Here is a 22,758-nt window from a genome sequence, read left to right on the forward strand (position 1 = left end):
TGAAGGGATGCAAAAGGGGGCGGGAAGGGGAAGGGGTGAGGGGGAGGGTTCGCCACCCATGTCTGGGTCTGGAAAACACAAGTTCGCGTCTGGACCTTTGTCCCCGGCAGAATTGTGGAGTGGATTCTGGATTCCAGTTGCCGAGCCGGGCGGACTGGGCCTGAATGGGGTCATTTACTTTGAGTGTTCGACGCTCATTTAAATGCAAATTTAAATGAAATTTTAATCCAGTTTTAAGGACGCAGTTGGACACTCTCGGGAAGCCTTTGATGTTCCGGCTCATCTCGCTGATTACCTTCGGGGTCCTTATTTGTCTGTCCGTTCGATTCTATTGAAGGCCTACTGATCGCCTTGCGCTCCTCAAAGGACAACAATTGAATGGAGAAGATTATTCGATTGTATGAACGTTTTCTTTATGAAAACAAGAATAAATTTCCTTTGCTTGTACTTAATCTCACAACATTATATTGCATATTTATTATTTGAAATGCGAAAAAACTTTTTTTTAAAAAATAATAAACAAAAATATGTATAATCTTAATTAAATCAAAAAATATTCGAAACAAAACCCGTTAAGATCAGAACAAAAATCTTCTTAACATTTTGACCATCCAATTACCATTTAATCGCAATCTCTTCAACGTCAGCCGCTCACAAATGAAAATCCTTAACTAAGTTAATGCCCGGCCACAATTCCGCGATGATGATGATGATGATAAGTCCGATCCCCATTCAACTTGGCTACACTCCCGTTGCATTGATTGCAATTCGTGTCAGCCATTGGATTTACTCTCGCGGAGCTGCGTCCGCCATCAGGCATAATTTACAGCGCATTAAAACCCCCGATGATGATTTATTATTGTCCTTGTTGGCCATGTCCAGCAACCTGCCGCCGCACCGCAAAAACATATTTAAAGAGACGTATTTATATTTTAATGAACAGGGAGTGGTGATAAAAAATCAGAGCTTAACCATGTTACAATGCTCTCGGGCCGTGCAAATTATGAAGTTTGTCCTGTAATCAGTGTGCGAGGGAGTTCATGCCACATGTGTAATGATGCAACTGAGTGGAGTGTTCGGCAAGTGCTATTGACAGACGATTACTGCTGTAGTGTTCTCCCTGAAGTGGGATTTTAGCGGTAGCATATGGACAAGTGGTACAGAAATCGTAAAGATTAAAACAAAAGGGCAATAAACAATTGAATTCAACTTCTTTGAAATTAATTTGTATTTTTTCATTTAAACTTTGTCGTTGGGTACATCATTTTCAAGTAAACAAAAGTTACTTTCATTATGTTCTTCCCAAAAAGAATTCGAAATAGAGCTAATTCGGTTTTTTAAATAATGACTCGCTTGAAAATTTATATTCTAGCTTGTTCACTACATCTTAAAAAAGTTACAATAAAATACATATAGTTATTCTCATAAATCATTACATCTGTAGTCACCTAAAATCATGCAATAACTGATTTTAAGAGACTTCATAATTTTTTAAAAAATAAAATAGGTTAACAGCTTTTTTTAGAACCATCAAATCTGTAATACCTATACAATTTGCATTTTGTTCATCTGCCAATGAGTTTGCTCATTAACTTTCTAAAATTGCACCAATAAATCCTGTCTTGCAGCAGCGCCCAAGGATATGCAACCGAAAATTGTCGACAGCTCGCCGTCAGCGGCGGCAAGGACAACGGCATCCTCGTCAAGAAGGAGCAGCTGGGACGAAAAGGAGGCATTCGCATCCGGCAGCGACTCGCTGCTGACTTCGTCGACGGCTTCGCTGCGACCGCCGCAGGATAAGGCCAGGAGGTCGGGTCCTGGACTACTGATTTTTCCCGGCACGGCGCAAAGACATCAGCATAATCCAAACGGCAGCACGGACAGCAAAACAATTGCGAAAGCTAATGACGGGAACGTGGCCATTAATCAGCAAGGACCCGCTAGGAGCATTCGCTCCTTTCGCCGACCGCCACTATGGCAACCGCAGCCCATCACGGATCACGTGGAGGAGAGGGGAGCAGGGGAACAGGACTTAGATGGGGAAACTGGAAGGGACAGCCGCAGTGCCTGCCTGGCCAAAGTGCAGGCCTTCATAATCGAGTTCCTGCAGGGCTCCTCCATACACGGCTTCATTTATTTGGCCAAGCTCGGTCTGAATTTCGCCGAACGGTGAGTTTTGATTTGTGTGGTGCCCTCAATGGCTCGTTTTTGGGGGCACAACTTGATAATGGGTAATGGAATTGGACTCAAAGTGGGGGTAACAGAGGAACATATGAGCTCTTGAAAGGAAAACAAAGCGAACCAATTGCGCCAAGAGATAATTGGAAAAACTCTTAATTAGCATATGGCAGTCTGTTGTCTTCAGATTACAAATGAAAACCAATAGCATAATACCCTTAAGAACCCTATGTTTGATACTACAACAAGTAGAATACAACTCTTAAAGGTGATTTTCCTCTCTTCTTTAAAGCCAACGTTTAGGTCACACCATTTAAACCTTGATCTTATTAGGCAAATGTTTGGTTAGGCGGCCGCAAGGTCTCAGTCAACATTTCCACTCAATTAATTTACAAGGCAAATTATGGCTAAGCCTCATTACGGCCTAAAAGGAGCAGAAACCGCTGGTTTAACTTTTAGACAGGATTACTTTCGTTCGCCCCTTAGAAGCCATAAAATGCAAACTAAAACGATACAAAACTATAAGTCGAGGACTTAAAAATGGACTACCCAACGACCGCGGACACGTGCAGGAATCTCTGATTCGGATACATATCAGAAAAGTCCTGGAGGGAAAGGAAAGTGCGTGCTGAACCCCCACATAAAACTTTTCCAACGGAAATACATTTTTCCACATATCTTCCGATTTATGTGGTCGGCGGAGAAAAAAGGGGATTCTTGTGAGCCGAAGTTATATTTTTGTTGCTGGAATTTGTATTTTTGTGCGGTGCAATAAATCCTTAAAACTGACATGACATGACAAACAGGATTACACACATGCACAGAAAAAGGGGGAGACGAGGGGAATTCTCCGGCTCTTTAGCTACCTTTCTCTTTTTCCGTGTTGGCCATGGCAAGGCTTAAATTGGCAACACTCCACCAAAGTGGTCGAAAGGCAGGGGCAGAGCATGCGGATGCGAATGCGGATGCGGTGGTCGGTGGGAAATCTGTCAGGGCTGCCGACTGAGGGTTAATTAGTGGATAACAGCCAGGCCAAGGACAGGGCCAAGCAGGCACTGAGAGAAAAATTAGGAAAAACTTTGAAAGTTTAAATAAAATAAGAACAATTAGTGAATATCCGAAAATGAGTGTAGCTTTTATCGCTTACAAAAAGTAAAAAGAGAAAGGGAAATTTTATAGAAAAAATTATTTCTTAAATAAAAAAACCTATTAGCTTTACTTTTATTTTTTATTAGGCAAAAATAAAAATTTTTTTTAAGGTTATGGTTTATTTACTTTTGAAAAGTCTATTATCCAACATTACAGGTATGATTTTTATCCCATTTTTAAATAACAAGTCACTTAAAACATTCTGTAAGTGTAGCCTATAAGTTCTCCCCCAAAATCATGGGGCTCAATTACAATTATTGTTAGTTTTTCGCCGGACCCGAAACCCAACTGACAGGTGTTCACCAGAAGAAGGGCCAAAAGGTGAGCTCCGGATGAAATGAGGGGGTCACGCAGAGCTTAGCTTTAATTAATACACTTCCCCCAAATGCTTTCATGAAAATGATTTGTTGGACATTTGTAGAACATTTTTCTCGGAAAATTTATTTCTTTGAGCAATTCCACTTGGCACAATTCAGATTTATTTCACCCTGGAATCAAAAAATAAAAAGGGGAAATATGCTTTGCCATGGCAAAAAATCAGCTTGTGACGCACAAATTTCTGGATTATGCAGAACTCCATCCCGAGCCCGAATTAAGCTCTCCCTATCTCTCCCTCAAAACTAAGGCATTTCCACAAAAAATGTATATATAAAGGAACCCACTCGCATACAAAACAACCTGGGGAAAACGGGGAAAGGGAAATGCATAAGCTCGAGAGGAAGAGTCTGTGTCGCTGACATGTGATAACCTCAATTTCACAAGCGTTGATATGGTAACTATGAGGGCTTTGCACCAGCCCCCTTTTCGGGTGGCAGCGACAGGTGCACGATTGCATAATCCACAACCAAAAACTGCAAATGCAAATGCAAAACACGCACAGGACGCCCAGGATTATGGCGCTGTTTTTGGGGGCAAACTAAAATCTATGGCAGGGAATCAGACTCTCGAGGGCCCTGAACTCTGGCACAGCTGAAATCTTTTCATTAGAAGTGGCTCCGAATATCATAAACGGTTGAAAATAAGGGGTCTGATAGTGCAGTAATTAAAGTTTTTTTTTTTAATTTCTTAAGATTTAACAAACATTCAATACTCCAAAAACGTTCAGACTCCCAGAATTATAAAATACCAATTCTTCGTTATAAACATTTAGTTTAAATTTTTACTTGGCTTTAGATTTTAGTTATATTAAATTACAATTCAAGTAGCTACTAAAGATTTTTGCTTTGTTTGGTTTTAGTCGATCTATTAACGCTTTTCAATCTCGTTCCTGAAGAACTTATGTAAATATTTAAGAAATTTTATAAGCCACATGTTAACCCCTTTAATCCAGAACCACAATATAAACTTTGTTGGAATTCAAGAATTCAAAGCTTAATAAAAAAGCAAATAGCCACCCCTATGGATGATTTTCAAACGAGATTTTCTGTGGCATCAAACATGCATCACTGAGCCTCATTCACGCACAAATTTTATGCATATGAGTGCCGAGATGATGAAACAAAGCAAATACATAAATTGCAGGCCAGACTGACAGTAGCTGGGAAATGACGAGGAAAGGGGAAAATGTGGAAATGGGAGTGGGATTGGCAATGAGAATGACTACGAGTCTGTCATATGAGATGTCCGAAAGGAATTTTGTGGTGTTACACAAAGTACAGAACTCAGCTGTCGGAGGCGAAAAGTCGAGAAAAAAAGCAAGGAAGTCTTTACACAGAAATTATAAAGAGTTGGAAAATGTTTGGGAAAATTAAAAGCCAAGTAGCAGAGTGTTTGTGTGTGTGAGTGTTGAAAGCTTTATGAGCCATTCCTGGCATCAAAATGTCATTGTAGAAGACATTCGCCTGAAATGGGAAATTCTGCAAAGGATTTTTGGCGACTTCTGTCTGTGGGTTTGCCAGTTTGTTTGTGGCGTTTCAAACAAAAGGGAAGAAGACGAAAAGAAAGAAAAACCAGTAAAGGGTTGCAAAAGCGTTGATGCGTTCATTGACTCCTTCTTCTAGTTGGCCATAATTTTTTCATCGCGAATATTTCGCATAATGCTAACAGAAAATATTTACACGCAATAGATTTTTATGTCCTCCGCCAGAATGCACACTCGACAGCAGTGCGAATTATTCCCTAGATTCCATATCCATATATCATTTTTGACTCTGCGGCATTTTTTGGCATTTTCGTCTGAATTCTTATTCATTTTTTAGCATGCTCTGGTTTGCATTCATCTGCATGGCATTATTCAGCATCATCTCGCTGAGCACAAGGACCTGGCATCGGTTTCAGAACTCGCCAATGGTTATATCCATGGATCGGAATAAGCTGGTCTGGAACACGAGCTTTCCATCACTGACGGTTTGTCCTCACAAGCGAATCGATGAGTTGAAAGTGGAGGAGTACATACTGTAAGTTGGGATTATTTTTATAAAATAAAAAAAAAGTTTTAAAACAACGGATGAAGAGTTTCCGAAATTCACCTATAAAATTAGACAAAAAAGCAATAAATAATTTTATTTGAGTATATACTCGTATTTTTTCAATAAATTTGGAAAGTATAAAATCCTTTTAAATTTATTTCCCCGGATGCACACATTCAGTGCCCATCCCGAACAATTTTTGTCCGAGGAGGATCAAGAGGATTTCCGCGATTTTATTGTAAAACTTGCCAGCCTCACATACGACAACTTGGAGACGCTGCCGCTGAACAAATCTTATGGGATTCCGAGTGGCAAGTACTTGGACCTGCTGTACGAACTGAAATGGCCCTTCGAGCCGGAAATCAGCAGCGGCGCCGCCGTCAAAATGTTCATCTACGAGACGCAAACGGAGTTTGGAATTTGCCATTCAGTCAACTCGCTGGTGGCCCGCTACAATTCCTTCGAGTGAGTAATTGTTGGCCAGGAAGTGGCTCTGATTTGATGGCTTTCTGGATTTCTGGCTTTCTGGCTACTTGGCAGCTACTGGCGCTCTGGCGATTGGAGCCTTTTGGACCATGGCGACAGGGTGACAGTGCATCCGTTGGACGGCGAAATCTACGCCCAGATTATAAACCTTTCGACGGCCTATGATGTTTATTTCCATGGGGCAGGGGATGTTCCCAGCATATCGAAGCAGAGATATACCTTTCCGGAAAGTGACTATACCACTGTTGAACTCATCGCTTTAGAGATCTACACAAACGAGGAGGCAAGAGCGTAAGTAGAGTTCTGTACTCATTTATTTCTAATATATTTACGTTGTTTCCATTAGTTTCAGCACCAAACAAAGGAGCTGCCGCTTTAACTACGAGGCCGAGGACATGAAGACAGTGCCGATCTACAGTTTTGGACTCTGCCTCTCGGAGTGTCGAATGTTTTTCGCTCTGAGGGTCTGCGGATGCATTCCACACTTCTACCGGAACCGCTGTGGGTATAATCATATTTTCGGGACACAGAGTTGCACTTAATTGGCCCCCATTAAAGTTAACTTTTATGCGCCGGACGGGGATGCATCAAAGCTGCCCAGTTTTATGGCGCAAATTCGGTCGTAAAATGTTTAAATACTCGTAGTTTAAGTGGCAACTTTTACCCGATTATCTGCCTCGCTCGAATGCGCTCCATCCATCTCTTTCTTTTATGTTTTTCAGTGCGAAATGGACGAAGGTTGCCTGTTTGCGGGCTGGAGGGCATCGGATGCCTGGTCAAAATTAAACGTGAGTAATTTCCACCGCCACAAGAGCATGCAAATATTTAACCTGCCCTGGAAATTCGATTTAAATTTTTCGCCCGAAAAAAAGATGGACAGAAATGTCCCAGGACGTGACCATAATTTAATTTTTTCCGTGCTGGTCAAAAGTGATGGTTGGAATAGACAACCTGTTGCGTAATTGAAATTGTGGAAGTAATTTGCTGTGGAAAAGCAGTTTGACATTGATGAGCTGGATAAATATTTTGAACGGAAAAGGCTGTTTTTTATTGCAGATAAGAATATTAAGTTTACAGATGATGCGAAAAGAATATTAAGTTTTAACTGGCATTTAACCATATTTACGATATTCTTTTGGGTTTTTTGTAATATTAAATCCATTTATTTTACCACACAGGCGAGATAATTTCCCTGAAATCGGACAAATACAAAATCAATTGCAATTGTTTGGCTAACTGCGATGATTCGAACTTCTTTGTGCAGTCCTACGTAAGTACATCGCACATAATAATAAAAATAAATGAAAAAATGGCAAATCCCCTATTAAAAATATAAAGTAAACTTTAACTGTAAAAATGTTTATGGCGAACAGAAGCGCCATCCAGAGAGCTCGTTAAGTGGCAACTGCAGACGCCGCTGCGTCGAGCATTTCAAGTGGAAAAATGCCCGGAAAACTAAGGAAAATCCGCCGGAGCAACGGAACAGAGCGAAGGGACGAACATTTCGGGGGCATTTGCCTTAAACAAACATCAAAATTGTAGTCCAGGGCTATAAAAAATAATAAGCACAGAAGTTGCAGGAACTGGGCGCCTTGAAATATGCAATTATTTTGGGGATGAGGTGTGCGAAAAGGGGGCGGCAAACCAAAAGTTTTGTTTAACTTTTTTTCGCGCAGTGTGCGGCGAAAGTTTTTACATTTAATAATAATTTTTGCTTACTTGCCTTGTTGTTACCAGAATACTGATGATGATGATGTTGTTCTCATTTTGCTTTCGTTGTTGTTGTTGTTATCTGCTTAAGTGTATATGTATATTTTCAATGTTTTCCTCTGTTTTCCGGCTTTTCTTAAGCGCTCGCGTGTCTGGTTCCTAGGGGCCAACCTCCAGTGGGGAATTATCGAGTACCCTAAGCTTCAGCTTCGGCGGGACGTCCTCTTCTCTTTCGCAGATGTTTTGGGTAAGTTTAAAAGTCATTTGGGCCAGTCGCTTTTCACTTTCCCTATTTTTTACGTGCAGTTTACATCGGCGGCCTTGTCGGATTTTTTTTGGGCTGCAGCGCTTTGAGCTTTACGGAAATTGTCTACTACTTCACTGTTCGACTTGTCAGGCGCATGTTCTTCAATTAAGCCGGTAAACCTTTATTTAAATTAAAAACTAAAAAAACGTGTAAATTGGAAACTGTACACTATGCACACTTTAAAATTTAAATAAAGCCAATGAAAAATATTTATTTGGTATTTTAAATGTTGAAAATAAGTCAAGAACAGTGTTTCTTCAGCTTAGTCACTCAAACCCAAATCGTCATCGATGCCAGCGGCAGCCCGAATCTCCTTCCAACGTTCTGTGAATGAAGATCCTTCGGTATCCAGCTCGAGATCCTTTCGTTCTTTTTGACTCTCCTCTATTGGAGGAGGTTTCACGGCAGCGTGTTTGAGTATGTAAAAATCACAACGTTTGCAGTAGGAATGCGACTTATCTCGCGGCTCGAATTTCCTGTCGCAAATCGCACACATTTTGAGTGGCAATCGGCAGCGAGAACATCGGTGTTCCTCCGCCGAAAGATCCCTCCAAAGACATCTTTGAAAACAGTGGGTGCACATGTACCATCTGTTGTCCGGCGAATCCATAACTACAAAATAAAAGATGGTAAAATCTAAAAGCCGGTTGAATGAAATATACAAACCAAATGTTGCTTTTATTAAATGCCGTTTGAAGCGATAAAAAGTTACGTCAGAGAAACTTTATCAAGAGCCATCTAGATCGAGGCAAATATTTCACTGAGAAAAATTTTATGTTTCAGCTGTTAAGCAAAAAAAAAATTTTAAATGACAACAACATATTCTTTAAAGCAAGGTATGTTTAATACATTTTTGTATCTTTAAAATATTAAAAGATACTATTTTTTTCAGTCTGTTGGGTTTCTCCAATAGTATTCTTGAAAATTATCTAAAAATATGTTTTTTCTGAACAGCAACTTTAAGTTGTAATACATCCATTCAATTTTTACAAAAGACACTTGTATTGTCTGTCTATCGGATAGATTCCCACACTTTGTATCTGTCTAATCACGCCGACTACTCAAAAATCTTTTTATTGGCCAAACATAAACAGTCGCGCCGGCCTAATCAAAAATAAAATACACTTTGTGCAAAGTTGGCGAAAATCATACTGGAACTCCCCAATTTTTTCACCTCATCATCATTGAACCTTCATTGTCCATGTTTCGTCGCCGGCATTTCAATGAACTGTTTTCCTCTAGAATCGAAAAGAATAAGAGAGGGGAGTGAAAATATGAGGGGGAAGCCTGTCAGAAAAGGACGACCAATTGCGCTCCTTTTGTATTTTTGCCAACCTTGTCGGATTTTGTTATTTGGGGTCTTCGGCAGACATTGAAATGAACTTTTCGTCTTGTTCACATGTTATGTGTGCTTAATATTTGGCGAATTATTTGGATGGGGCAACTTGTGTTTCTCCAGCCTTTGTTTGTTTGGTAATATGTACAGTCAAATTTCATAAGGATTTTTAGTGGAGTTCAAATAATAAGAACAAAACCGATACCCTAAATATATTTGGGATTTTATTCAAACGTAAATATATAAATCAAATGGATATTACTTCACTTTGAATTTCAAAAAAAAAAATGTATCATTGTAGTTTCGACTAGGGAAGTTTGACTGTACTTCATAAAGTAAGATGAAACTCCCCTAACAATCTTATTTCTTGTATTTGTCTTGACTTTTGCACAACTGAGTGAACTGTGGACTGTCAACAAATGCCAAACACTATAGTTAAGAAAGCTCATGAATTTATGCTGCTCATTCTGAAATTTCTTTTAGATTTTGCGTCGTCATCAATAAATGAGCGAGAAATGGTCGAATAACTGGGTCAACGGGTAAGGGGGGAAATATTACTTGATGTAATCCTCGATTGATCTGGTCCAGGAATCAAAGTTTTCATCTACATACATCACAAAAGAGAAATCTACATTTCAATGGCTTCATATTTTTTATGCAAAACCGCAGCCTTCCTTTCGCACAGTCTATTGTCGTCTCCCTCCTGCAATCAAATCTCAAAGGAATTGTCAATGTGTGTGTTTTTTTCTACACCTCCTGGTGGAAATGGAAAAGGGGGCGTGGAAAACCACAATCCACGGGAGAATATTCTCGCCACCGCTGGCTGCATTTAAAATGAATAAGCGAAAGGGATTCGCACTGAGTTTGGGGTGCGGAGTTTGGGAGCTTGGTAATACGTCTCCCCAACTTTCCACTTTGAAGTTTTTAGCCAAAAAGGGTAGCAACACATTTCACCGCATAAATTTAAGAATTATTGAAATTTATTGTTGAAATTGCCATTGGCAAAAATAGGATAAAAGAGAAGGAGAGCTTAAAAATATGAAAGTGTAAAAAAATAGATTGGGAAACGGCTAAAGACCTCTATTGTTCCTTAATCCTTAAGATGACCCTTTATGGCACAACATTCACTTGGGAATCAATCCTTAAGTAAGTTAAATAAAAATGTTGAAAGTTTTTGGTGCCCAAGAAAATTGGTTCTTTAACATTAAGTTTTTCTTTTTTTCCAAATTTTGACGTTAACTGTTATTAACTGTATATGTACCTACATATTTATATTTTATGATAAGAATGCCAACACTAACATTAAAATGTTAATGAAAACAAACAGGAATAAATGTTGTCATCAAAAATTTAGAAAGGGATAAAATCCTCAATTTAGAAAGATGTGGTTTTAAGTTAAAGTTTTTTTTGAAAACTTTCTTAAAAAGAAGCTCTGCATTTTGAGTTTGAGGATTAATCCCAATAAGAAAAAGATATGCCCCCAATAGAATACTGTGTGTCCTTGCTTTTAGACCTCTTTAAAGGTGAGTGTCTCGACTACAACTACGCGGTTTTTAGATCTCAGCTCCTCATGTACATAAAATATTAAAAAAACGCGCTCAAATTTTAATTTAAAAAACCAAATAAATTTTTGTTCTTTTAAACAAAATTGTAAATATATTTGAATTACTGAAGGAACAATTTTTTCATTAGACAACGATAGATGTCGTAATGTTGCTGCTGTTGCTTATTTTTTTTTCTGACCAAACTAAAAAAAATTATTATTATATTACCTATTATATTATTACCTATTTTTTTGTTTAACAAATCCAAAATTAACTCCATGTTTTTTTCTATTTTCAGATTTTATTTAATCGAGATTTTTCCGTTTTTTGGTATGTTTTGTAAAGTTAGAAAGTAAAGTCGCATTTTTTTGCTGCCCCAGCGCGGTCACACTGAAGGTGGAGTGAAACGGCAACAACAACAACTGGGCTGCGGATTTGTGGAAATTTCCGCAAAACCAAAATAAAAATAGACTTGTGCCAACTTGCAAGCGATGCACAAAGGGGCGCCACCTTGGCAAGTGGGCGGTGCCAACGAGGCAACCGATATGGACGAGCTGGTGTCCAGTAGGCGGAGGATTCCCAGCGAAGAAGAAGAGGAGGCTGCATACAAACAACTACTGATAAGAAGTGAAGGGTCCACAAGTCGCAGAATACTACTTATAGGATTAATCCTTGCCATTATCACGATTACCCTGCCCTCGGGGAATGCCACCCACATCAGCGGACAGTTCCAGACGGGCGATTTCTTCCAGTTCCTCGTCAAGTTCGGCTTCAACAAGGCGGATCCCACACGGCGAAATGCCTTTGGATACATTTACGGCAATATAACATCAAAGGACAAATATGCTGCTCCTTTGACGCTCGTCGTTCTGGACAGGAGCACCTTCCTCGAGTTCTACGGTAATCGCAGCCAGAGGAGCCGGGAAGCCGCCTGCATGGGAATGTTCTCCCGCCTCCAAAGAATAGCCTACGATTCCAAGTGTAATCCTCGAGCGAAGAGGGACTTCTTGCGTCACGTACCCTGTCCTGTCAATCAGCTCTGCAGCGATGAAGATGCACCCTCGAACGTCATTCCAGGATCACAGTTCACATATGTTATTAACCTGGAAGCAGAACCCAGGTGAGGCCATGATTTTGTATATATAATTTAAACTAAACGGCTCAATATATTTTGTAAATTTTTTGCATGCATTATTATACATCATTAGCAATTATTGTAGTTTCTATTACAATATTAAAGTCAATAGTTAGTTAATTTGTGCAAATAGAATTCGAGTCTGCAAAACTGCAAATCCAAAGCATTCGGCTTACTCAAACGACTGAAGTAATAAACACGTTTTTTATTCTATGCACGTAGTATTCACCATTGTTCATTAGTTTATGTAAATTAAGTAAGTTTGTCTTTATGATATAAACATCAGCGTTCATTGAGAAAACAAGTATTGCTTATTGACACATTAAACCTGATATTGATCTTTGTTCCTTTCTTACTTAAAAAAATGTATTCGACAGATTTTGGTACCTCTCCTTGGTGGCCTGCTATCAAAACGAGACCACCTGCCAATGGCACGCCCACGAAAGTTTGCCCAGATTCAGTAAATTCAGCAGCAGCCTGCTCAATACCCTCGACTACGACATCAACCTGGTTAACCTGCATCCAAACAACTCGGCCGCACATCCACTGACCTACCAGTACTCGTACGATCAGCAGAATCTGCTGGAGATGTACCTCGTGTTCATGCTCGTCTATATAGTGCTGCTGCCCATGCAAATTTATGCCGTGCGGCGGCAGAAGCATCCAGTGACCAAGTTATTCACCCTGAGTCTCCTAAGCGAATTCGTTAGTCTGGCTCTGATCACCGCCCATCTGATTCACTATGCGGCCAACGGAGTGGGCGAACCAAAACTACAGGCGGCGGGAGATGTTCTGGACATTCTGAGCCGCACCACTTTCATGCTTATCCTGCTGCTGTTGGCCAAAGGATGGGCTGTAACCAGGCAGCAAATAAGCAGAACGGGTTGGATTATCCTGATGTCCATCTGGGTGCCATATTGCGCATTTCATGTGTTTCTTTACATCTGGGATAGGGTGAGTTATGAGAAATCATTAAGTAATGAACGCAAATCTAAAATTAAGATCAATCTTTTATAGACGGAAGTAGATGTGGTTTCCGACATCGACGAATACCAAACCTGGCCCGGTTGGATAGTCCTAATACTACGGTAAGTTTTTAAAATTAACAACTAATCAAAATCCAGGTAACTTACATTCTGGTCATTTACAGCACCTCCTTTATGATGTGGTTCCTTTACGAACTGCGCAACACAATGAAGTACGAGCACTCGACCAAGAAACTGGATTTCCTGCTTCACCTGGGCGCCTCCAGTTTGGTGTGGTTTATTTACCTGCCCATCGTGGCCATTGTGGCGCTGCAGGTCAGCCCCATGTGGCGTTACAAGTTGCTTCAGGGCATAACCAACTCGGCGGACTGCATGGCCTATTGCGTGATGACCGGCCTCTTGTGGCCTCATCGAGCGGGTCAATATCTGCTGCTAGCAGGCACCAAGTATGCTGGTGAGTATGGTTTATCCATCCGTTGATTTCGGAATTTCACATCTTTGATATCTCTGCAGGCATGGATGAGTTGGACGAGTTCAACGAGGCGCCGCACATTGTTAGAGAACGTGAGAGGCGTCGCAATTCCCCGCCCGATGATATTTCGATTAGCACGGGAAGCGGAGGTGGTCGGGGGATGGTGCTATCTACAAGCATTCCACATTCGCTGAACGGCGATGCCTGCAATGACCTTCTGGAAGCGGAGGATCTTGACGCCGAGCTGCTCACCGATCTAAACAAGAACAGCCACATTGTGGCGTAGATTCAAAGGGTTAATTACAAACTGTAGAAGTCAATTGTGCTAAATGAGACACGGAATGTTAATCATCCTAACAATTAACCATAGATTTATCTAGATTATTGTGGGTTGATTCTGATGAAGCCATAAAGGCCAAATGTAGTTTACTTCAGTTAGCAAAGACATTATTTCTGTCAAAAATTTCATATCTACCGGAAATAGTTTTACATAGTTAAAACAAGATAGTCCATCCATTGAAGATTATTATTATTTGATATATTTTTTTGTTATAGGTTTCAAAAATCAATCCACCATTATCTAGATATCAAATTATCTGCGTGTATATTCCATATAGTGTGTACCCACTTACAACGAAGTCAGAGCGAGTGCAAAAAAAATGCATCAGAGATTGTTGTGTGATTTTATATAATATGCTTGAATTTATAATTAGTTTCTAGTTAACGCATAGGAGAACGATTCGATTCGGTACAATAAGCTTCAGCATCATCATTTCGTTGCGGTAGTTATTGCATACGCTTACATTTTAACGAACTACCGACTACCTATAAAGATAAGCAAAGATCCCCATTCAACCAAGCGGTATTTTGATAAGAACAAACCAAACACACGAGCCAACGTCTAGAGGAAACAACTTGAAATTGCAAAAGAAAGATAGTGAAATAAATGAATCATTTTTAGATAAGTACTTTAAGATACGACTTTTGATTCTTTTGTGATACCTATAAATGTGGCAAAGTAGTGTGAACTTAATAGTTGGAACTTTAAATACTCTATAAAAACTGAATTTATCTAAATTAGTTTGTTACAATTTTTATTTCCGATGGTTAGTCATTTATTATATACAATTACTATGATTTTTTTTTTTTTGATTTTCTAAATTTTTTACCAACAACAATAATAAAGTATATTTTATACTTTTAAATTTATAAAAGTCTGCATTGTTTTATATCATTTCGTATATCATTTTGTATTACGTATTATTATTTTCTAAATAGGATACCATTTTTAAATGTTATTAAATCAGTAGACATTCATTGGTCTGCTGTAACTAACTTTATATATCTAAGGTCCCCGTTGCATGTCCTATTATAATTTCCACAAACTAAATTCCCTAGAGATTTATTTAAGTCTGCTATTTAAACAAATATTTATATGGAACGTCTGGTTGACACTAGTTCCTATTGAATACTTTAGCAACATGGTTAAGCTCAACCTCCTGCGGGTTTATTTTGAAGTGAGTCGCTTGATAGGATTATGCAACCTGCACTACGATTCCCGGACTCAGAGGTTTCGCCTTTACCATGTGCCCACTTTGGTATACTGTTCCATTCTGGACATAGCATATATTTTGATCCTGCCATTTGCGCTGATCCTGCTAACGGGCAATCTTTACAAGTGTCCGCAAATTGGTATGTTCCGTGCGGTCTACAATGTGGTTGGCTTGTCCAAATTTCTGACCATGCTGCTCCTTATCTGCAATGTTTGGATACAGAGACGTCGATTGCATCAGATAGGAAACGATTTTATGGAAATGCTGCATAAATTTCGCTTTGCCTTACACAAGGATTGCAGAAAAAAATGTCTGTGGAAAGTTTTTCTGACAGGTTCTCGATTTATAATTTTCACACAGCAACTTGTGTTCCGAGATTCCTTGGTTCGTTGTGAGAATGACTTTAAGCTCAGGAAAGCTATGTTACCATACAACGTGGCTGCCATATTTTACTCTTGGATTATGATTCTAATGGTGAGCTATGTAGATCTGACGATCTATATAATCCAGGTGGCCGGGAATTGGTTTGTAGTTAACATGTCCCAGAGTGTCCAAGAAATGATACAGGATCTGGAAGCCTTGCCCAAAAGAAATGGTATTCCTCGAGAGATGGGCTTACGGCAAATTTCGTCTGCTTGGCGAAAGCTTTGGAGGCAATGCCTCCAGTTGGATAAGGTCCTCAAGCAGACTGTGAACATCTTCGAATGGCAGTTACTTCTTAATTTGCTTACCACTTATATTTTCAATATAGCCACACTGTTTCGACTGTGGATTTATCTGGAATTTGACAAAAACTTTCAAATCGGGAAGGGAATCTTTTTCGCTGTCCTATTTCTCGTTTATCACGTCGAGATCTTGATGCAATTTTTCATTTTTGAAATCAATCGGACTAAATGGTTGGAGGTTCGCAACCTTGTGGTTAAACTTTCTTACGCCAATATTTCGGGAAACAATCATAAATACAGTCAGGGAATAATACTCTCTAGACAGGTAATTATTATAGATTTATTTTACTTGAAAACTACACCTTTTTTCTGATTTAGTTGGAGTTCTCGCTTTGGTATCTCAATCGGAGACTTCAGCCCAATCCGCAGCGTGTAAGACGACTTCATATCCTTGGCCTTTTCGACTTGAACAACGCGACGGTGCATAAGATGACAAGATCTGTGTTGACCAATGTGTTGGTCCTCTGTCAGATTGCCTACAAGATATACGGCTAAGATTTAACAGTTTTTGGTTTTGTATACACATTAACTTTGCAGTTTCCTACGTTTGCTTAATTTATAAAAAAGATTGATTAATAAAAATTGCTGCAGCTTTGCTCAAAATGTTGCACCGCTTCCAAACGTTGTTTTCAAAATGTAACCCACTATATTCGCATTCTTTGCAATCCGCCCAGTAAAAACTCCAGCAGCTTGTCCACGGCGCAAGGATAATAAACATCGCAGCCATAAAAAATCAAGTTTATCTAACGCTATAAATTTACTTGAAACACTTAAGAGACTTTATTTTGGAGAGCTAACTTACGTATCCGCTATAAGTCAAAGTTTCGAATTGGAATCATTTGAAAACATCGAAAAAGCTCTATGGGAAAGAAAGTGCTTGAAGCTTCAAGGAGTGAATTAACGTGCTATAATTATATAAAGTTCATAAAGCTTCGCAGAGCAATATAGATTCTACACCACACATAAAATTTAAAAAAGAGTTTTGTTTATAATAATCTTAGTCTTAAGTCAAACTGCATAAGGATAATGAGGTTGGTTAAGATCGAGGCGATATAACTGAGGCCAGCAGGTTTGTTCAGTTCCACGAGTCCGCAGATTTTGTAAACCAAACGATTGGTCCTAAGATGAGTTGCAAATTCTTCCATCTAAAAGAAAACAAATTAAAAAATATTTTATATATTTTTTGACTAAAGCCTACCTCTCGTTGAAAATTTTTGGTCATCTTTGGCAGATCGTTAAACTGCTTCAGCTGCTCGCCAGTGCAATTGCATGAGCTCACCGCTCTTTCCAGCGTATTGAGGAGCATAAGGGTTCCCCAGATGTTGAAAGTGATCAGTCCGTTGCCAAAAATAGATCCCCAACCATCATGCTTGATTGTGTTATTGCTGTACAGGTAGGAATGATAAAGGATATTCATTGTGGACATGAACATGCTCATAAACAGCGTGGCATTGGCAATATCATAAAGTCGAAATATTTTCCTGGCCAACTGAAGAGTTTCCAAGTGAATGGAAGCAATCGAACGCAAAGTTTTCCATTGTTTTCCATCTTGCTTTTTTTTGGAGAAAGCTTAGTGCAAGATGGATTACTTTGAACTGGTGCTCCAACAGTATGAGTATGGTATAGAAGGACATTTTTATTGCAACGAAGTGCAAGATGTGGGTCAGCCTTGCACCTAATGTCACTAGAACGTGTTTGTTGATAACAGTCAACAGTTGGCATTGCACTACCGATGAGAACACGAAACTGCCATAGAGTACCAATAGTTCCCTGATCATTCTTCTGGCCAGAGATAGTTGCAATTCCTTGAGATCTTGTTCATTGACTGTGGCCCTAATTAGGATTTTAAACCTTGTCCAGTAACTTAGCGAGTTCTTGTAAAGCTGAATGATTTCCTGGCGTTTTATCCAAATTGTTCCGTAACATCCTGTCATTACTAAAAATCCTAGTACAAAAATCATAAGAAAGTTGAACCGCAGCACAGTGTTTAATTTCACATAGCCATCTAGAAACTTCTGATGCATCATAAAATAATTGTATGCAAACACGCTGATGGAAATAAATACACTGTAAGTTAAATAAGTCCACGAGAGCTTGTCCAAAAGTATGGATTTCTTGTACGATCGCATTTTTAGTGTAGTGCCCATCAGAGCAAAAACTACGGAATGGCAGTAAACCACTTTCAATACGCGACCCAGTTTCGGATGCAACATGTTGGACTTAAGGTCAAAATAAAACTGGCTAAGTTTAGAGCTCAGAAAATTAGTAATTTGGTTAACGAACCTTTCAACACGATGGGAAAGCGATTAGTTGACTGGTTCTCCGATTTCCAGCAAGATAGCGGAGCTTCGATGGTCGTCCCTCGCAGGCTTAGCTGTTTGTTTATCATGACACTTAACACACACATACGAGTATATTATATAATATATATGTGGATTAATTTGCGGTTTTTAGATTCTAGATATATTTTACTATAAATTTGTTCTTTTTTAAGTAAAATTTTATCTGTTAGATTGCCTAAAAAACTGATGGCTAAGATTTAACAGTTTTCTCTTGTAAAAACTGGGTTCCAGGTTGCCCCATTGCCTGCGAAAACAAATGAAAATAATCTGGTTATCAAATAGCGCTCATGGCATCGCAGCCATAAAAAATCAAGTTAACATAACGCTATTATTTTACTTGCTCTATGGTAAAAGCTTGGGCAGATTTATTATACGCTTGCAGAGAGAGGGTACAATTTTTATTGAGGTATCAAGGTATATATAATATATTATAAAACATATAATTTCTTAAGTATTACTAATATACTGTTAATGAATGTTTTGCTGTTGTGGCAGTCTTAAATCAAACTGCATAAGAATAATGAGGTTGGTAAAGATCGAGGCGATATAACTGAGGCCGGCAGGTTTGTTCAGTTCCACAAGTCCGACGATTTTGTAGACCAATCGGTTGTTCCTTAGATGAGTTGCAAATTTATCCAACTGAATAAAAGCAATTTTTAAAGAAATGAATTTTACTTTTGAAGTCAGTACCCACCTCCCTTTGAAAATTTTTGCTCGTTATTGGCAGATCGTTAAACTGCTTTAGCTGCTCGCCAGTGTAATTACATGAGCTCACCGCTCTTTCCAGCGTATTAAGTAACATGAGGGTTCCCCAGATGTTGAAAATGATCAGTCCGTTGCCAAAAAGAGCTCCCCAACCATCATGTTGAATGCTTTCATTGCCAAACTGAACCGCATGATAAAGGATATTTATTGTGGACGTAAACATGTTAATAAAAAGCGTGGCATTGGAAATATCGTACACTCGAAATATTTTTCTGGCCAACTGAAGAGTTTCCAAGTGAAAAGAAGCAATGGAACTCAGTATTTTCCACTGTTTTCTGTTCTGCTCTTTTTCGATAAAATGTAGAGCTAGATGGATGACCTTAAACTGGTGCTCCAACAGTATGAGTATGGTATAGAAGCCCATTTTTACTGCAACGAAGTGTAGCATGTGCGTTATCCGTGCACCGAAAGCCAATATAGTGCGATTGTTCAATACACTTACTAGTTGGTATTGTACCACCGTGGAGAATACGAAACCGCCATATAGCACCATTATTTCTCTACGCATTCTGCTTGCTAGCGAAAGTTGCAAGTCCTTGAGTTCTTGTTTATTCACTGTTGTTTTCATAAGGATCTTAAACCTGGTCCAGTAGTTCAACGAGTTCTTGTAGAACTGAATGATTTCCTGGCGTTTAAGCCAAATTGTTCCGTAACAGCTTGCCATTTCCATAAATCCTAGTCCCACCATCAAAGAAAAGCTACACCGCAGGATTATGTTATTTTTTATATAGCCATCTAGAAACTCCTGAGGTACCATAAAATAACTGTTTGAAAGCATGTAAGTGCTAATAAATAAACTGTAAGTTATGTAAGTCCACGAAAGCTTATCCAAACGTATGGATTTCTTGTACGACCGTATCTTTAATGTAGTGCCCATCAGAGCAAAAACTACAGAATGGGAGTAAATCACTTTCAACACGCGACTCAGTTTCGGATGCAACATGTTGGAGTTAAGGTCGAAAGGTAACTGGCTTAAATAAATAGTAATTTAGTTAACGAACCCTTTGGCTTGATGAAAAAATTATGATTTATAAGGTTCACCGATTTCCGGCAGGATAATGGAGCTTCCTTTCGTTGTCGGTCAGTCGATGTTCGTCCTTCGCCGGTTTAACTTATTGCTCATCATGGTACTTAAGTGCTTTTACATATATGGATTAATTTGCGGGCTTCTGCCCGCTCTATTGGAAAATGGAAAGTTTATTATTAGATCTTCGCAAAGATGGTATATTCTTTATACAGCATGTCTGCATGTGGTTCTCTTGATTCTTCTGCCCTTCACATTTCCCAATTACATGTACGACAAAAGCTATATGAGCCAAAATCCGTTTCTTCAATGGGCCTTCAATCTAACTAATATTACCCGAATTATGTCCGTGTTTTCGGGATATTGCGTAATGTGGTTGAAAAGAAAAAGGCTCCTTAAACTAGGAAAAAACATATTTCATCATTGCCTAAAATGCAAAAGGCTGGAAAACAATTCAAGGAAATACACACCTTTGTGGAAGAGAACCCAAGGATTACTTGTTCAAATGTTTTTTGTCTCAAATTTAAATATTTTAGTGTCTGCTTTTATAATGGTAAAAATCACTACGGATCGATCTTTTAACAATACTACAATGATTATTGCACATGTTGTTCAATACATATATATAATTAACATGATGGCAGGTGTATATGCCATCCTTTTATTTCTCCGCTGGCAGAGTGATCGGATGCAAATAGCTTTAAAAGATCTCTGTTCCCTCCTAAATCACGAAGAGCGTAACTCCTTAGTTTTATCAGAGGAAAAAAGCAAGATAGCCTTTGACAAACTACATTATCTTTTCCGCCTACATGTCGGAAATCAACGACTGATCCGTGAAGTTTTTGAAACACTGGATATTCCAATCGCTCTTTTATTGCTTAAAATGTTTGTAACAAATATAAATCTGGTTTATCATGGCGTACAATTCGGCAACACATCCATAACAGCGTCAAACATCACAAAATTCACAGCAATATGTGGAATAATTTGCCATTATTGGAGTGCAATTCTACTGATGAATATTGTTGATGATGTGACCCGAAGAAGTGGCCTCAAAATGGGAAACCTTTTGCGGGAATTTAGTCATCTTGAGCTAGTCAGTAGAAATTTTCAATTGAAGGTAATGTACTCTTATTTGATTTTATTGCCAATTCCAATTATTATTTTTTTTAGATGGAGTTATTTTCCGATCACTTACGATGTCATCCTGCAACTTATAAAGTCTGTGGACTTTTTGTTTTTAATAAACAAACTAGTTTGGTTTATTTTTTCTACGTCCTCGTTCAGGTTTCGGTACTTGTTCAATTTGATTTGAAGAAAAAAGTGGAATAAGTCATTAAATTAAAGTAAATTGTTTTGTGATAAATGATAATTTCGCGGAAACATTTTATTATAGAGCTTCGGAATGTGTAACCTAATTGTGTTTTACTGTTCGTCACACACCAGAACAGTTATTAAATATTAAAATCCATTAATCAATTGTATTTTCGAGCGCAGCGGAGAAACAACAACAGCACAAATGTATTTTCACATGAATTAATGAGAGCGAAAAGGAGCACAAGACGTCCCGATGGCGTATCGATTATATATACATACATAATCAAATATGTACATATATTTGTGCTTAGCTACTTTTGCGTTGCCAAAAATCATAATATATTAAGTCACCCTAAAGCTAAGGCGATATACTTTTAATAAGGCCACTGACTCTATATAAGTGTACACAAAATCGAAACTCACGATGACACTGAACAAACCTATAAATATTATATTTAAATAATTAATATTAAACATATTGGTATTTTTAATAATGTTTAATTATGGAACACATTTATTGTATAACATACTTTATAAAATTGGAAAAAAGGGTGGAAGTACCATAAAGATAATAAACAAAATATTATACATATAATTTTTGTATTAAAACTTAATCCAGAAAATCGAATACTTGTAATTGGAAAGAATATTTTTGTCTTGTGTAAGATTGGCATTTTTTGTGCAATAGTCATATAGTGAATCCCCTTTGTCGGCTAACAAATGAAATTTAATCAAGCTCTCAGGAAGTCAGGCCCCGAGCAGGATTTGGCCATTAAATCTGGCTTGCGGGCCAGAAAACTATCCAACTGTTTAACCAACTCCTGCTCCATTCCGTCTTTTGTGGTTCGATATTCCTCAGCTGCTTTTTGTATTAATTCCAATTATACGCACGACTGGGGAATTTTCATTTGGACTGAAAGGATTTGGGGTCATTATGAGCTCCTACTTCATCATTCTTCCTTCACATCTGCCACTTCTTCATCCTCCGATTGTATTGTTTTTGGGTCTGAACTAGTTTAGGCCCGCCCCTCGGGAAGATGGGGACGGGAGTGGGTTAATTGGCCAAGGTTTTGTGTATCGATTGCAAACTGTGCTTGGGATTGTGATTGCGACATGGCCGAAACCACAAAACGAGAGCAAATACGATTTCTTTTGGTAACTAATTAGCAAACTGGGTAAGTTTATTTTGCAAACAATCCACTTTCAATCCCCATTTGGGTTGCTGTAATTAACCCTTTGACAGTAATAAACAGAAATGAAAATTATGAAAAAGGCAAAACATGTCGACGTTCGAGTTTTCCAGTTAACTTGCAACTTTGCT

General features: G+C 38.7%; 7 protein-coding genes across 8 annotated transcripts; 4 read left to right on the forward strand and 3 right to left on the reverse strand.

The window, feature by feature from the left end:
* The first annotated feature begins 1,642 nt into the window (after positions 1 to 1,642).
* On the forward strand, positions 1,643 to 8,447 carry LOC108090677 (sodium channel protein Nach). Of its 2 annotated transcripts, none has more exons than XM_017189464.1 (9): positions 1,643 to 2,169; positions 5,526 to 5,723; positions 5,916 to 6,200; positions 6,276 to 6,512; positions 6,568 to 6,722; positions 6,944 to 7,009; positions 7,400 to 7,491; positions 8,073 to 8,178; positions 8,238 to 8,447. In XM_017189464.1, exons 1-9 carry the CDS (start codon positions 1,643 to 1,645, stop codon positions 8,345 to 8,347), a joined length of 1,776 nt encoding a protein of 591 aa, XP_017044953.1. In that variant the 3' UTR covers positions 8,348 to 8,447. The 2 variants fall into 2 exon arrangements, with proteins under 2 accessions (XP_017044953.1, XP_017044952.1); XM_017189463.1 differs by having other exon boundaries at positions 6,574 to 6,752.
* Positions 8,424 to 8,986, reverse strand: LOC108090678 (protein FAM76B). Its single transcript, XM_017189465.1, has 2 exons — positions 8,905 to 8,986; positions 8,424 to 8,850 (listed from the first exon to the last, which is right to left on the reverse strand). The coding sequence occupies exon 2, from the start codon at positions 8,846 to 8,848 to the stop codon at positions 8,501 to 8,503; it is 348 nt and encodes a 115-aa protein (XP_017044954.1). The 5' UTR covers positions 8,849 to 8,850; positions 8,905 to 8,986; the 3' UTR covers positions 8,424 to 8,500.
* A 2,509-nt stretch (positions 8,987 to 11,495) lies between these two features.
* Positions 11,496 to 14,685, forward strand: LOC108090931. Its single transcript, XM_017189867.2, has 5 exons — positions 11,496 to 12,238; positions 12,631 to 13,207; positions 13,271 to 13,341; positions 13,404 to 13,693; positions 13,753 to 14,685. Exons 1-5 carry the CDS (start codon positions 11,610 to 11,612, stop codon positions 13,995 to 13,997), a joined length of 1,812 nt encoding a protein of 603 aa, XP_017045356.1. The 5' UTR covers positions 11,496 to 11,609; the 3' UTR covers positions 13,998 to 14,685.
* A 120-nt stretch (positions 14,686 to 14,805) lies between these two features.
* LOC108090932 (putative gustatory receptor 58c) lies at positions 14,806 to 16,484 on the forward strand. Its single transcript, XM_017189868.2, has 2 exons — positions 14,806 to 16,254; positions 16,308 to 16,484. Exons 1-2 carry the CDS (start codon positions 15,073 to 15,075, stop codon positions 16,482 to 16,484), a joined length of 1,359 nt encoding a protein of 452 aa, XP_017045357.1. The 5' UTR covers positions 14,806 to 15,072.
* A 491-nt stretch (positions 16,485 to 16,975) lies between these two features.
* LOC108090639 (putative gustatory receptor 58b) lies at positions 16,976 to 17,623 on the reverse strand. Its single transcript, XM_017189417.1, has 3 exons — positions 17,579 to 17,623; positions 17,188 to 17,478; positions 16,976 to 17,134 (listed from the first exon to the last, which is right to left on the reverse strand). The coding sequence occupies exons 1-3, from the start codon at positions 17,621 to 17,623 to the stop codon at positions 16,976 to 16,978; spliced, it is 495 nt and encodes a 164-aa protein (XP_017044906.1).
* A 1,146-nt stretch (positions 17,624 to 18,769) lies between these two features.
* LOC108090691 (putative gustatory receptor 58b) lies at positions 18,770 to 20,039 on the reverse strand. The gene is made up of 2 exons (XM_017189476.1): positions 19,026 to 20,039; positions 18,770 to 18,970 (listed from the first exon to the last, which is right to left on the reverse strand). Exons 1-2 carry the CDS (start codon positions 20,037 to 20,039, stop codon positions 18,800 to 18,802), a joined length of 1,185 nt encoding a protein of 394 aa, XP_017044965.1. The 3' UTR covers positions 18,770 to 18,799.
* Positions 20,040 to 20,220: 181 nt separating this feature from the next.
* LOC108090708 (putative gustatory receptor 58a) lies at positions 20,221 to 21,452 on the forward strand. Its single transcript, XM_017189502.1, has 2 exons — positions 20,221 to 21,240; positions 21,294 to 21,452. The coding sequence occupies exons 1-2, from the start codon at positions 20,221 to 20,223 to the stop codon at positions 21,450 to 21,452; spliced, it is 1,179 nt and encodes a 392-aa protein (XP_017044991.1).
* Positions 21,453 to 22,758: the final 1,306 nt, after the last annotated feature.

Source organism: Drosophila ficusphila, unplaced genomic scaffold, assembly GCF_018152265.1.
Source record: "Drosophila ficusphila isolate 14025-0441.05 unplaced genomic scaffold, ASM1815226v1 contig_414, whole genome shotgun sequence".
Lineage (NCBI taxonomy): Eukaryota > Metazoa > Arthropoda > Insecta > Diptera > Drosophilidae > Drosophila > Drosophila ficusphila.